General features: G+C 43.3%; 1 protein-coding gene across 4 annotated transcripts in view; it reads right to left on the bottom strand.

Moving 5' to 3' along the window:
* Positions 1–16507, bottom strand: part of LOC112258161 (GRAM domain-containing protein 2A-like) — a 68983-nt gene that overhangs the window by 11428 nt on the left and 41048 nt on the right. For 3 of the 4 annotated variants that reach the window (XM_042325572.1, XM_042325552.1, XM_042325601.1), the window contains 4 exons: positions 13821–13893; positions 8685–8788; positions 6128–6226; positions 237–308 (listed from right to left, as the gene is read on the bottom strand). In XM_042325572.1, coding sequence (XP_042181506.1) covers positions 237–308; positions 6128–6226; positions 8685–8788; positions 13821–13893 — 348 coding nt within the window. The remainder of the gene's footprint in view (positions 1–236; positions 309–6127; positions 6227–8684; positions 8789–13820; positions 13894–16507) is intronic. The other variant, XM_042325641.1, reaches the window with a different exon arrangement.

Here is a 16507-nt window from a genome sequence, read left to right as displayed (position 1 = left end):
TGTACCAAATACAATGCTCTTAGTTTTCGAGATGTTCAGGACCAGTTTATTCCTGGCCACCCATTCCAAAACATAACTACAGTGTAACTACACTACATGACTTTAACACTGGTATCTCGCCAGAGGTGTATTGCAAAACATTTCTAGTGTAGCAGACACTTTCCTACAAAGTGGCCCACGTGGGAATTGAACCCACAACCTTAAGCCTTGTGTACCGTGAGGAGGTTATTTCTCACCTGAAGGTGTGTGCAGATCCTCCGGAGGATGTCGTAGACACTGTCTCGAGACAGCAAGGACACAAACACATACTGCAACACAGAACAAGACACTAAAAAAACAACACAAACTCAACCTCTATAGTAGTCTAGAACTTAAGCTCTATAGTAGTCTAGAACTCAAGCTCTATAGTAGTCTAGAACTTAAGCTCTATAGTAGTCTAGAACTCAAGCTCTATAGTAGTCTAGAACTTAAGCTCTATAGTAGTCTAGAACTCAAGCTCTACAGTAGTCTAGACCTCAAGCTCGACAGTAGTCTAGACCTCAAGCTCGACAGTAGTCTAGACCTCAAGCTCGACAGTAGTCTAGACCCCAAGCTCGACAGTAGTCTAGACCCCAAGCTCGACAGTAGTCTAGAACTCAAGCTCTATAGTAGTCTAGAACTCAAGCTCTATAGTAGTCTAGAACTTAAGCTCTATAGTAGTCTAGAACTCAAGCTCTATAGTAGTCTAGAACTCAAGCTCTATAGTAGTCCAGAGCTTAAGTTCAATTGTAGTCTAGAACCTAAGCTATATAGTAGTCTAGAACTCAAGCTCTATTGTAGTCTAGAACTTGAACTCTACTATATTTGAATAGTCTATTAAAGAAGATATGAAGATGCACAAGTTACCAACAAAGTCTGATTTTTCACTTGCCAACTGACACCTTTATGACATGGACTGACTAAGTAGCTTCAGCCAATCCAGCTGTGATAGATAAAAGACTGTGTATATAGTAAGTGTTACCCATTCATTTACCCAAGTCTCTCAATCAGACAAAGCAAAGCCAGCTGGCAGCCAGGAGCTTTAGCTGTTGTCACTAAAGTCCATAAAACCCCATAAAGGTTTTTGACCCAGAACAAGTCCAGACTATTGAGTTAACCCTATCAGTCTGGAACTCCAGCAATGCATGCCCAGCCCTTATATTTAGCCTCACAATGAAGTGGTTTACCATTTTATGTTCTAGACAACCAGGGCTACAAGTAACAATTTGAAATAAACAGTTGCATTCACGAGTTGTATTGACAAAGGTCAATATGAAAATAAGGTCTGCCAAAGTAAGAACCTGATCAAAATGAATTTATATGGATGCTATAAGTACAGAAATGGTTTGCTCAGTGGGAAATTAATATCCAACTAGGCAGTGACAACTGTGTGGAGTTTGGAGTTTGTGACAGCAACTATGTGAGCTTATTACAGTATTATAGACACTATTTCCTGGGATTTCATATGATCGTCTATGTAGAAGAACCCCTTAAAACGACTCTTGCGTAGCTTGTGAGTGTCATAGAGCAAAACACGTGTGTGGTACATGTGTGGTCGTGGGGTCTCAGCTTTTCATAGTTTTCATTAGTTTGTAGCTCAAACCATTCAGACACTACAGACGTTTTTGTAACAAGACTCGACTCCAGCTTAGTCCTGTACAAGCCTATTTATGCTTGATCCGGGAATTCCGTTTCGGAGGCTCCGACCAGTGGCGGTCGGTTCCGTTTAAGATGAGGGAGGACAATCGGGGCGGCAGGGTAGCCTAGTGGTTAGAGCGTTGGTCTAGTAACCGGAAGGTTGCAAGTTCAAATCCCTGAGCTGAGAAGGTACAAATCTGTCGTTCTGCCCCTGAACAGGCAGTTAACCCACTGTTCCTAGGCCGTCATTGAAAATAAGAAATTGTTCTTAACTGACTTGCCTAGTAAAAAAAATAATAATAATTTATCTTATGAGCATGGCCTTATTTCTATTAAGGCACATTGGATGACTGTCATTCATATTCCATTCACCCAGTTCAATGTAACATGCATATGTTTAGGCTACTACATGATACTGTAATGTTCCCTATACCCATCATGAGGTTGCTACAACTTAGCTTTGAATTAAAGTTTACAACGTAGGTGCACACATTGAAATATATATTTTTGTAATCAAGGTGAAAGACAGTGACACATTCAATACCGCCTTGCACACTCTTGCCTTCATCTCGTAAGGACCAATGCTGGGAGACGAGAAGCAAGTACAGGGAGTGAACATTTAATGGATAACAGTCAAGAAACAAACAAGGAGAGCGTCTGGACAGGAGAAAACATAACGACATCAATGCTGACACGGGGAATAAACTGAGGAGCAGACAGATATAGAGGGGCAATCAACAAAGTAATGTAGTCCTGGTGAGTCCAACATTGCACATATGCGCGTAATGATGGTGACAGATGTACGTAATGATGGGCTGCCTGGTGCCCTTGAGCGCCAGAGAGGGGGAGCGGGCGCATGCATGACACATCAAGCTGATCTACGGTGTAATCATTAGTCCAACAGTTGCAAACGATAGTTTCTATCGGACAAATTCAGGTATGTTTATCCCCGTTTCGTTCGTTTTCCAACAGAATCGGTGGAATGAATACACCCCTGATCACACACAAACACAGTTCACTTTCATAGCAGCCACATACAAACAGCACGATCACTTTGCTCATTGTAATTCCTTCTTGCATCTACACTCCCTCCTCCTCTCTCATCTTTTTCCCTCGCTTGTGGACTTCAGTGCACAACACATCAGCTGTTTGTGACCAGGCTAAAAAACCTTTCCAAGCCAAACCTTCATATCATGATCGCTAACCACTACACACAGCCTACATCATTGTCACCATATTAGATAACATCATACAACATAGCAAATATAACTACCACTTTAGTAAACCCACTACAATCATGCAGTACAGTGTACAGTCAGAAAGCGGTTTAGCAGTTACACCGGCGGGCCCTGGTGGCAATAAATTCATAAATCCAAAAGTTTACCTTGACTTGGAAGAGTGTTGGATAGCCATAGTCAGCTAGCTAACATAGCATCCCTCTCTGTTTGAGCCGGTATTTGAGTAGGCTAGCTAGCTAAGTAAGTGAAAAAAATAGAACAAAATATAATGTAGCTAGCTCTATCTTGTTTTCTCCCTCTCTCTTATACTGTTCATACATTTTTGAAGGAATGTATTTGTTCAAAAAATTTCAACTATTGTCTTTCTCTCTATTTGAGTCAACTACTCACCACATTGTATTCACTGCAGCTAACTGTAGCTTATGCTTTCAGTACTATATTCATTCTCTGATCCTTTGATTAGTTGGACAAGAGCTCTGATAGGTTGGAGGACGTCCTCCAGAAGTTGTCATAATTACTATGGAAGTCTATGGAAGGGACTGAGAACATGAGTTTCCTAGGTCAATGTACCCAGAGGAGGACGGAAGCTAGCTGTCCTCCGGCTACACCATGGTGCTACCCTACAGAGTGCTGTTGAGGCTACTGTAGACCTTCATTGCAAAACTGTGTGTTTTAGTCATTTATTTGGTGATGTGAATATATTTAGTATAGTTCTATTCAAGAATTCTAGCTATTTTTTATTTACATTTGACCCCCTTTTCTCCCCTATTTTGTGGTATCCAATTGTTAGTAGTTACTATCTTGTCTCATCGCTACAACTCCTGTACGGGCTCGGGAGAGACGAAGGTCGAAAGCCATGCGTCCTCCGAAACACAACCCAACCAAGGCGCACTGCTTCTTAACACAGCGTGCATCCAACCCGGAAGCCAGCCGCACCAATGTGTCGGAGGAAACACCGTGCACCTGGCGACCTGGTTAGCGTGCACTGCGCCTGGCCCGCCACAGGAGTCTCTGGAGGCCAAATCGAGCTCTGAATGGCAAAGCTATGTGCCTCCCAAACTTTGGTTGACGGCAAATGGGGCGATACATCCTGTATAAACACAAACTCACTTCCTTGACAACAAACATGGAGAACTTTGACAGGCTATCAGAACAAGTTCATTAATAAAATACATCTTTATGATACCCCGTGTAGGGATTTCAAAGACACAAACATTTGTTTGAACTTCTGGAAAGAGATCGGGGAGGTAATGGGGATTGATGCAGTAAAGAGGTCAATGGAATGATCTAACAATGTGGATATTTATCAAATCCGTCATGATCGATGTATTGTAACAGGCCCACAATATGGTCACTAAAAACACGATTTGGATATATTTGGCTGTTTTCGTTGCATAACATTTAGAAGTTTTTCCTTTTCAGGTTTAGAAGTGACTGTTAAATGCTAACTCCTGTTCGTATAAACTGGCAGCATAGCTAGCATACAAAAATCAGAGGTGGTTGTCAAAGTAGTTTTTACCTGTAATGCAGTTGATTGATGACATGAACATGTATTGGGGTTGACATCCATACAAGCATTTTTACTTCAACGTAGTGTGAAATACACAAATAAACAATAGCCTTAAATGTAGACTAATTTTGCTGGGGGGGGCAAATGGGGAGATTTGTGATGGAGATGCAGCCTTTGTACTTCATGTTGTTTTGGCTGAGCTCCTATGTCAAGCACCGGGAAACAGACTCCGACATTTCAGTAGAGATAAGATCTTGTCTTTTCATTTAGCCAGTTGCTCGTAAATTAGCTGCTTGGCTATAGAGATTATCCCTGAATCACTGTGAGTTGCTGTTCAGACCAATTTATTGGATGCGTATGACAGCACCACAAAGCACAAGAAGTATGAAAGCTCTGACTTCTGCAGAGGCCGCATCGCCGTAAATGGTGTACGGCTATTTCAGACGCGGATTGGCCATAAAAAACTGTCTGAAGCTCAAACACACAATGTTTAAAGGGCATTTAGTAGTCCAAATCTCACCAGCGCCGTGGTGTGACTCAATGGGTTAACATTCAAAATTAAACACTAACAGCCTGATCCTTGTTCATTCCTTTACAAGGAGACTACTCAAACACCTCTGAAGAACTGGAAGGTCAACGTGGATCTGACATTTGACCTTTACCCTGATGTCGTATGTTCTCAACTCAAAGCAGTGTCTGTTGAGAACCAACTATACAGTATATGAGCTGTGTGGCTGCGCTAGCAGACTTTCCTCAGACTGAACAAGTCAAAAAGTCAGCGTGGATCCTCTACCTTTGGACCTCCGGGAGGATTGCTTCATTTGAAGTTGTGACTGACATTAACCCTCCACGTGTGCTGACTAGGTTACATTCTGTTTGGTTCAGGTGTTCTCAAACACACTATTTCATGTTGTTGAGTGTGGCTGTTAGCTTAATTAGGCTGACTATCTGATGATCTGGTTGTTAGCCTTGTTGTTAGCCCGGCTACCTGGTTGTTAGCCTGGCTACCTGGTTGTTAGTCTAGCTTCCTTGTTAGCCTGCCTACCTAGTTGTTAGCCTGCCTACCTGGTTGTTAGCCTATGCTTCCTGGTTGTTAGCCTACGCTTCCTGGTTATTAGCCTGGCTTCCTGGTTGTTAGCCTTGCTTCCTGGTTGTTAGCCTTGCTTCCTGGTTGTTAGCATGGCTTCTTGGTTATTAGCCTGGTTTCCTGGTTATTAGCCTGGCTATCTAGTTGTTAGCCTGGCTTCCTGGTTATTAGCCTGGCTATCTAGTTGTTAGCCTTGGTTCCTGGTTGTTAGCATGGCTTCCTGTTTGTTAGCATGGCTTCCTGTTTGTTAGCCTGCCTACCTGGTTGTTAGCCTAAGCTTCCTGTTTGTTAGCATGGCTTCCTGGTTGTTAGCTTGGCTATCTGGTTGATATCCTGCCTACCTGGTTGTTAGCCTAACTACCTTGTTGGTAGCCTGGTTGTCAGCCTGACTGTTTGCATTCTGCAATGCTACATCTTTGCTTTCCCTTGTTTGGCAAGACTAAGATAAGTTAAAGTCAAACAGGACTGGCCCTGAAACAACCTCCCTACCACTTTGGTGTCTGCAGATAAGCACCTACAATATGCTAGCTGTCTGCTATCTGTATGCTAGCTGTATGTAGTATTAACTGTCTGTGAGTGGTATAGCCTTATTGCATTGTACTGCTTTGTACTACACTGTTGTGTACTGTAGCGTACCTTCTGGCTGGTGTCCACGGTGATGGCCAACCCGTTGGGTACCAGGCCTGCCGTCCTGTGCTTCTTCACCAGCCGTAATGACACCACTGGAATGGCCACCTGTAAAGGAAAAGCAGCAACATGGTCACCAGCTGCAGCTCATAGAATCCCTTCCTTCCCTTAGTGAGACACAGTAACGTTGTTAGTTACACATTGAGACACTGTAACATTGTTAGTTACACATTGAGACACAGTAACAGTGTTAGTTACACAGTAACATTGTTAGTTACACATTGACACAGTAACATTGTTAGTTACACATTGACACAGTAACATTGTTAGTTACACATTGAGACACAGTAACATTGTTAGTTACACATTGAGACACAGTAACATTGTCAGTTACACATTGAGACACAGTAACATTGTCAGTTACACATTGAGACACAGTAACATTGTTAGTTACACATTGAGACACAGTAACATTGTCAGTTACACATTGAGACACAGTAACATTGTCAGTTACACATTGAGACACAGTAACATTGTTAGTTACACATTGAGACACAGTAACATTGTTAGTTACACATTGACACAGTAACATTGTTAGTTACACATTGAGACACAGTAACATTGTCAGTTACACATTGAGACACAGTAACATTGTTAGTTACACATTGAGACACAGTAACATTGTTAGTTACACATTGACACAGTAACATTGTTAGTTACACATTGACACAGTAACATTGTTAGTTACACATTGAGACACAGTAACATTGTTAGTTACACATTGAGACACAGTAACATTGTCAGTTACACATTGAGACACAGTAACATTGTCAGTTACACATTGAGACACAGTAACATTGTTAGTTACACATTGAGACACAGTAACATTGTTAGTTACACATTGACACAGTAACATTGTTAGTTACACATTGACACAGTAACATTGTTAGTTACACAGTAACATTGTTAGTTACACATTGACACAGTAACATTGTTAGTTACACATTGACACAGTAACATTGTTAGTGACACATTGACACAGTAACATTGTTAGTGACACATTGAGACACAGTAACATTAACATTAGCCTGGAGTAGGCACAGGACACGTTAGCCATGTCACATTTCTGCTAAAGCCCAGAACCCTGAGACTTTGTTCCCATGTAAAGAAAGAGGGAGCAGAACGGCTCAAAACAAACAAGAGTGAAAAAAGGAACAAATAAAGTTTTAGTCAAGCCGGAGTGTACACACACAGTGAGTGATAACTAGCTGGGGTTTCAGGGTCAGTTGACACTGCATGTGCTTTCTCTTCAGACACTTCAATTGACTGGCTGATTATTGGTCAGGAAGAACATTGGTCAGGAAGACGATTGGTTAGGAAGACGATTGGTCAGGAAGACGATTGGTCACGAAGACCATTGGTCAGGAAGACCATGAGAATAGAGTAACCATACTCATGTTAGGTAGTTATCAATTCAATAGAATGATGTTATTCATAGCAATACAACACCATTATTATGTCATTGAAAAGCATAGGTCTAGATTTTGATCTGGATGCACATTTGAAATAAGTCAATTGGTTCCAAATATCCTTTCCTCTTGAAAACATTTTAACACTTGACTGTGTATGTGACCAACGATTATATTATTCAGACCTTAATTTCACTTCGCTCCTCCCTTTTTATGTTGTATTCCCAGGTATCATGAAAGTAATGATTTGTAAATAACGAAATTGGGTCTCAACTGAATTTCCCTAACTGTAAATGAAGTCAAAATCTCGTAAAACAGTTTGCTGTTCAATGAATAACCTGGCTACCACGTCACTTTATTGTACTGTATTTGAATACCTGCATCAAACACACGGCATATCTCACGTTGAACATTTCCCTTGTAAAACTACATTCCCAGCTCAACTTGACATTTAAAGGGTTATAGGGCTGTCCCCTTAGGTGAACCCTTTTAGGTTCTAGATAGCACCTTTCATTCTAAGAGTGTACTATACAATAAAGAGAAAACCTGAATGCAGTGAGATTCATTTGAATGTCTTTTGTGTTCAGGTTGTTAAGTGCCGAGGCTCCATCAGACATCTTGATTCTCTATTCAAAGAGAGAAACATTCAGCAATTGAACAGAGAGACAGACATCCATTTATCTTGGAATGAGTCAATGGAAAACATGGAGATCAAGTCCAAATCAAATCAAATCGAATTTATTTATATAGCCCTTCGTACATCAGCTGATATCTCAAAGTGCTGTACAGAAACCCAGCCTAAAACCCCAAACAGCAAGCAATGCAGGTGTAGAAGCACGGTGGCTAGGAAAAACTCCCTAGAAAGGCCAAAACCTAGGAAGAAACCTAGAGAGGAACCAGGCTATGTGGGGTGGCCAGTCCTCTTCTGGCTGTGCCGGGTGTCCAGAAAGAGAACCTGTTTATCAACTGAAATGATCATACCGACAGTGTTGTACTCGATGATAAGTCTACTCCCTCTTTTCATTGTGAGAAGAAAGCAGCCATTTTGTGTCAAGGCTGAGGGCAGTTGCAATTCCCACTGGAACATCAACACTCACCTTGATGTCCTTCCCAAAGAGGTTGGCATAGAAACACAGCCAGTTGCGGGAGATGTAGAGGCGGCCCTGAAGTAGGATGTCTCGGAGGAGAGCGCAGGAATACACTGGGAATGGGGAAAAAGACACCATAAGATTGGGAATACCATAAGAGATGCATTATAATACTGATCTATTTCATTCAACACACCAGAGGGAGGATATACAGAGCTGGAGACTAGCCTCGGGAATACAAAACATGGCTGAGTGGATTCACATGACATAGACTGACCAGGTGAAAGCTATGATCCCTTACTGATGTCAACCTGTTAAATCCACTTCAAATCAGTGTAGATGAAGGGAAGGAGACAGGTTAAAGAAGGATTTTAAAACTTTGAGACAATTGAGACATGGATAGTGTATGTGTGCCATTCAGAAGGCGAATGGGCAATACAACATATTTATGTGCCTTTGAACAGGGTATGGTAGTAGGTCCCAGGCACATCGGTTTGAGTGTGTCAAGAACTGCAACGCTACTGGGTTTTTCACGCTCAACAGTTTCCCTGTGTAACAAGAATGGTCCACCACCCAAAGGACATCCAGCCAACTTGACACAGCTGTGGGAAACATTGGAGTCGACATGTGCCAGCATCCCTGTGGAACGCTTTCGACACCTTGTTGAGTCCATGCCCCGACGAATTGAGGCTGTTCTGAGGGCAAAAGGGGTTGCAACAATACTAGGAAGGTGTTCCTAATGTTTTGTACACTCACTGTATACGAGTGGGCTTCAAACCTACACACTGAAGGAAAGGGATATGAACACTGTTGATTGGTGGTGATTTCCATTAATATGGAAACATAACTCAATTTACAATATCAGTATGTCATTTTCATAATCCCTAAAATATTTTCTTCAGGGCATACACATACTAACAAATAGATCTTTAGACACCCAAACAACAAATTATAAAATGATGAAAAAACAAATAAACTCAATTCTATTCTACCACAGATTATGAACCAACGTCACAAGACACGAGTTATGAGTCATAACCAAAACAAAAACAGCCTAAAATGGCAAAAAGATTATCTGTGTCATAATGACTCATTTCTAGCTAAATGCAGCAGGCTGGTACAGGGTTGCCCAGACTGGTGGAGAGTGAGAGGGAGGGATGGAGAGTGAGAGGGAGGGATGGAGAGAAAGAGGGGGGTAGAGAGGGGGTAACAAAAGAGAAAGAGAGAATTAAAGAGGGATTAAGGAAGATGGAGGGAGATGGAGGTGATTCATCACTTCAGAGAACGTGTTTCCACTGCTTTACACCACTCCAGCCGACAGTTGGCATTGCACATGGTGATCTTAGGCTTGTGTGCGGCTGCTCGGCCATGGAAACCCATTTCATGAAGCTCCCGACTAACAGTTATTGTGCTGATGTTGCTTCCAGAGGAAGTTTGGAACTCGGTAGTAAGTGTTGCAACAAAGGACAGATGATTGTACGCGCTACGCGCTTCAGCACTCGGCGGTGCCGTTCTGTGAGCTTGTGTGGCCTACCACTTCACGACTGAGCCGTTGTTGCTCCTAGACGTTTCCACTTCACAATAACAGCACTTACAGTTGACCAGGGCAGCTCTAGCAGGGCAGAAATTTGACGACCTGACTTGTTGGAAAGGTGGCATCCTATGACTGTGCTATGTTGAAAGTCACTGAGCTCGTCAGTACAGGCCCTTCTACTGCCAATGTTTGTCTATGGAGACTGCATGGCTGTGTGCTCAATTTTATACACCTGTCAGCAACAGGTGTGGCTGAAATAGCCTAATGTATAGAGTATATAGTGCATTTCGAAATACCCTGGTATGCGGTATAAACAGTATTTCGCCCAAGCCTACGCTGAAGCCTGAGAGTTGTGATGTCTCCTCCTGAAAAAAAGGGGGGGGGATTGATTGAGTCAGGCTCAAATCACATGTCCAAATTGATGTGTAGCCTACCTTTTTAAATGTGTTTTAGTGACTAGCAAGTTTGGCGTGGGTTTTAACCTGTTAAGCTTCCCCCTACTTTTTCGGAAATTCTGTTAAAAATCGTATTTTGGCGTCCTGCTACTCAGGCCAGGAATATAGTATATGCATATGATTAGTATGTGTGGATAGAAAACACTCAGACGTTTCCAAAACTGTTTAAATCACGGCTGTGACTATAACAGAACGTCTGTTTCATCGAAAAGCGCAGGAAAATCTGATCACTGGAGATGGAAAAAAATATCCATGCGCCACTCCCATGAATTGTTAAAGGTGAACCGTAATATATGAGGCCAAGCTTGCAGTACCTACAGCTTCCACAGGGTGTATAGAGTCTCCTCATTTGAATCTGAATTGATTCTTGGTAGATCCGACCAAAGGGAACCGATTCTCTCCGACCACCGACCCGAGGCATTGTCTCTGTGTTTTTCCGGACATTTTTCCACACGGCAGGCTAAAACATCGCCTCCTGATGATTTTTATAGCTTATTAACTAAGTTATACCTAAAGTTGCATTAGAAAGGTATTTCGAAAAGTTTATCGTATTTTTAACTTTTAAAAAAATGACGTTACGTTGAAACGCTCTTTTTTTCCGTTTTCCACACAGTCTTCATAGATCGATATCTAGGCTTATATGGACTATTGATTATGGGACATCAAGGTCTGCAAAGAAAGAAGATGGTCAAAGGTAATTAATGTTTTATATTTTATTGTGCGGTTTGTGTAGCGCACTATGCTAATTCTTTTGTTTACATCCCCTACGGGTCTTTTGGGGTGTTGCATGCTATCAGATAATAGCTTCTCATGCTTTCGCCGAAAAGCATTTTAAAAATCTGACACGGTGGCTAGATTCACAATGACTGTAGCTTTATTTCAATACCAAACATGTGTATTTTAATGAACGTTTGCGTTTTAACTAATACTATTAGCATGTATGGCGCATGTGCATTTCTAGAGCTCTAGGTGGGACGTGTCAAAATAAGCTCAATTAATGTCCATAAAAGTAGGAATTAAATATGAATATATCTCAATCATTGTATTGTAGCTATACAGGACCTAGCTTAGTGTACTGTACAATCAACCTCTGCACATTGGAGTGGAGCAAACTCTCTATTCAAACTAAGTGCAGATTAACACCCCTATTTCAAAATGTTTCGACTTGGACTGTTTTCTTCACACTTCACAAATGTTTGCACACATTCACATCCAAGCCAGATGGTCCACCAATTAGTATGAAGCATTCTAAGTTCAGTAGTGTGCTAGTATGGATATTGGCTCATAGACAGTACACTGTCAAAATGAAGTGCTTTGTAACACCCAAAATGAATGGCAACTGAGCTGCCACCAACTTGAAGGAGACGAAAACCTTAACTTATTATTGAAACACATCCTCCTGAGATGTTTGGAAATACGTAACACCACTTAATCAAGTGGACTGGGAACATTAGCAGAAAAGGTTGAAAACACGATATAAAAATTAAAAGAATTTGAGTCCTGTCTAGTGCAGAATTATACACCTTCTCTTTTGGTGTTGTTTCCTCTCTCTAAAGCTTCTAAACATCATTATGATGATGGATGATTTTGAGTCCTGTCTAGTGCAGAATTAGATACCTTTGTCTGGTGTCTTAATGTTAACAGTGTATTTGATCATTTGCCGTTCTGTACCGGTTTGGAAGGCATTGTCAAGCACAGTGTTCAAAGTACCAGCGGTAACTGGATGTTGACCTGCAGGAAATGAGGACTTTGCACTTTCCACTGACAATCATACATGTGGGAATGGGTGCTGTGCTCATTGAACGACAATCATACATGTGGGAATGGGTGCTGTGCTCATTGAACGTCAATCAGCCTGATGGTTTTGATATCTGTTTATCACGATCCCATTACGACTCATGGCACGACACGCTGCCTAATCCTAATATAGAGTTATACTCTTCTTTCTTCAGACATGTATATACTATTGTGTGAAAGAATCATGAAGTTACCCACAATCCTCTAAAAACAGAGTCACGTGGCAAGATAGGAAATGCGCCCAGGCTCTGTCGTAACCGGCCTGTGGCGGGCCGGGCGCAGTGCACGCTAACCAAGGTTGCCAGGTGGACGGTGTTTCCTCCGACACATTGGTGCAGCTGGCTTCCGGGTTGGATGCACGCTGTGTTAAGAAGCAGTGCGGCTTGGTTTGGTTGTGTATCGGAGGACGCATGACTTTCAACCTTCGTCTCTCCTGAGCCGTACGGGAGTTGTAACGATGAGACAAGATAGTAGCTTCTAAACAATTGGATACCATGAAATTGGGGAGAAAAAAGGGGTAAAATGTTTAAAAAAAAGAACTCCAATGACTTTCAATCAGTCTATTGTCTCTCTTTTTGTTAAACTTAATGAAAGATTTTGAAAGATTTTGAGAAACATGGATTTACATTATGTTGGTAAAATTAAATTAACAAATCACTGAAAATGCATAACTTTTTTCTAATATATTTCAGGGGTATTTTGAAATAGGTATGACATAACAGAGGTGATACATAGGTGGGAGAAACAGAGTGAAGGGTTGGAGCTGGGAATTGAACCCCCGGTGGTGGGAAGAGGGGTGACCTTTCTAAACCAGGTGTGTTACAACTAGACCACGGGCAGCCAGGTCACCTGTGATACAAGTCGGTATTTAACATCCATCCATGTCTGAGTACGTCAGGAGATGATGTGGAAACCGGCCACTAGGGGCAGCAGTGAGCGCTGTTACCTTTAAGTAGGCTTTGGTTTTGCTAGGGTTTTGTGTACGGGGATGGTGGATAGGCAAAAGCATCTGCCTCTCATTCCAAAGGTTGCATGTTCAAACGATACAAAGTTGTTTTTTTATTTTTGTTTTAAGCCTATCCCAAACCTTAACCCTTACCTTAACTATCCTGAGTTAATGCCTAACCTTAAGAATTCAAAATGAATGCCTAAACTTAACCTTGAACGATACAGACATGTACAGTAACATGACATTTAAAAAATGTGATGTTTGGAACACCTTCAAAATATGACATTTGAGAAAACACGGATGAACGTCTAATTCTGACATGAGACTGTGAGAGCTTGTTGCATCATAGACATACAGTGCTATTGGATATTGGATCAGTGTAGGAGGAATAGATGGTCTCCCTGACCTACCTTTCATAAGGATCTCCTCCTTGGGGACGCTCTGGAACAGCTTGTGGTACTGGGAGTTGTACTTGCTGACGGTCTGTTAGGGGGAGACAGGGGTAAGACGGGGGGGACAGGGGTACGATGGAGGAGACGGCGGTGAGAGAGGTGAGACAAGGGGGAGACAGGGGTATGATGGAGGAGATGGGGTGAGACAGGGGGAGACAGGAATAAGATGGAGGAGACAGGGGGAGACAGGAATAAGATGGAGGAGACAGGGGGAGACAGGGGTAAGATGGAGGAGACAGGGGGAGACAGGAATAAGATGGAGGAGACAGGAATAAGATGGAGGAGACAGGGGGAGACAGGGGGAGACAGGAATAAGAGGAAGGAGACAGGAATGAGATGGAGGAGACAGGGGGAGACAGGGGGAGACAGGAATAAGATGGAGGAGACAAGGGTGAGACAGGGGGAGACAGAGGGGAGACAGGAATAAGATGGAGGAGATGGGGGAGACAGGAATAAGAGGGAGGAGACAGGAATAAGATGGAGGAGACAGGGGGAGACAGGAATAAGAGGGAGGAGACAGGAATAAGATGGAGGAGAAAGGGGGAGACAGGAATAAGATGGAGGAGACAGGGGGAGACAGGGGGAGACAGGAATAAGATGGAGGAGACAGGGGTGAGACAGGGGGAGACAGGAATAAGATGGGGAGACAGGAATAAGATGGAGAGACAGGGGGAGACAGGGGGAGACAGGAATAAGATGGAGGAGACAGGGGGAGAGATGGGGAGACAGGAATAAGATGGGGAGACAGGAATAAGATGGAGGAGACAAGGGGTGAGACAGGAATAAGACAGAGGAGACAAGGGGAGACAGGAATAAGATGGAGGAGACAGGAATAAGATGGAGGAGACAGGGGGAGACAGGAATAAGAGGGAGGAGACAGGAATAAGATGGAGGAGACAAGGGTGAGACAGGGGAGACAGAGGGGAGACAGGAATAAGATGGAGGAGACAGGGGGAGACAGGAATAAGATGGAGGAGACAAGGGTGAGACAGGGGGAGACAGGAATAAGATGGAGGAGACAAGGGTGAGACAGGGGAGACAGAGGGGAGACAGGAATAAGATGGAGGAGACAGGGGGAGACAGGAATAAGATGGAGGAGACAAGGGTGAGACAGGGGGAGAGAGGAATAAGATGGAGGAGACAGGGGAGACAGGAATAAGATGGAGGAGACAGGGGGAGACAGGGGGAGACAGGAATAAGATGGAAGAGACAGGGGGAGACAGGAATAAGATGGAAGAGACAGGGGAGACAGGAATAAGATGGAAGAGACAGGGGGAGACAGGAATAAAATGGAGGAGACAGGGGGAGACAGGAATAAGATGGAAGAGACAGGGGGAGACAGGGGTGAGACAGGAATAAGATGGAAGAGACAGGGGTGAGACAGGGATGGAAGAGACAGGGGGAGACAGGGGTGAGATGGAAGAGACAGGGGGAGACAGGAATAAGATGGAAGAGACAGGGGTGAGACAGGAATAAGATGGAAGAGACAGGGGGAGACAGGAATAAGATGGAAGAGACAGGGGGAAGAGAGACAGGAATAAGATGGAAGAGACAGGGGAGACAGGAATAAGATGGAAGAGACAGGGGGAGACAGGGGGAGACAGGGGGAGACAGGAATAGGATGGAAGAGACAGGGGTGAGACAGGAATAAGATGGAGGAGACAAGGGGGAGACAGGGGGAGACAGGAATAAGATTGAGGAGACAGGGGGAGACAGGAATAAGATTGAGGAGACAGGGGGAGACAGGGGTGAGACAGGGGAGACAGGAATAAGATGGAAGAGACAGGGGTGAGACAGGGGTGAGACAGGGGGAGACAGGAATAAGATGGAAGAGACAGGGGTGAGACAGGGGTGAGACAGAGGGGAGACAGGAATACGATGGAAGAGACAGGGGGAGACAGGAATAAGATGGAAGAGACAGGGGGAGACAGGAATAAGATGGAGGAGACAAGGGGGAGACAGGAATAAGATGGAGGAGACAGGGGTTAGACAGGGGGAGACAGGAATAAGATGGAGGAGACAAGGGGGAGACAGGGGTAAGATGGGGGAAGACAAGGGGGAGATAGGGTGAGACAGGAGAGGTGGGTGAGGTTCCTTTCAGAAAATGTTCACTCACTGTTTTACTTCTCCCAAACAGAATCCTGTCACACTGTGTAGTGTTCTAACTCAGACACACTTCCTGTGTCACACTGTGTTGTGTTCTAACTCAGACACACTTCCTGTGTCACACTGTGTAGTGTTCTAACTCAGACACACTTCCTGTGTCACACTGTGTAGTGTTCTAACTCAGACACACTTCCTGTGTCACACTGTGTTGTGTTCTAACTCAGACACACTTCCTGTGTCACACTGTGTAGTGTTCTAACTCAGACACACTTCCTGTGTCACACTGTGTTGTGTTCTAACTCAGACACACTTCCTGTGTCACACTGTGTAGTGTTCTAATCAGACACACTTCCTGTGTCACACTGTGTTGTGTTCTAACTCAGACACACTTCCTGTGTCACACTGTGTTGTGTTCTAACTCAGACACACTTCCTGTGTCACACTGTGTAGTGTTCTAACTCAGACACACTTCCTGTGTCACACTGTGTAGTGTTCTAACTCAGACACACTTCCTGTGTCACACTGTGTAGTGTTCTAAC

The sequence above is a fragment of the Oncorhynchus tshawytscha genome, linkage group LG01, assembly GCF_018296145.1.
Source record: "Oncorhynchus tshawytscha isolate Ot180627B linkage group LG01, Otsh_v2.0, whole genome shotgun sequence".
NCBI classification, from domain to species: domain Eukaryota; kingdom Metazoa; phylum Chordata; class Actinopteri; order Salmoniformes; family Salmonidae; genus Oncorhynchus; species Oncorhynchus tshawytscha.
Note: the sequence above shows the minus strand (reverse complement) of the source record. Positions and strands in the feature narration are given on the sequence as shown.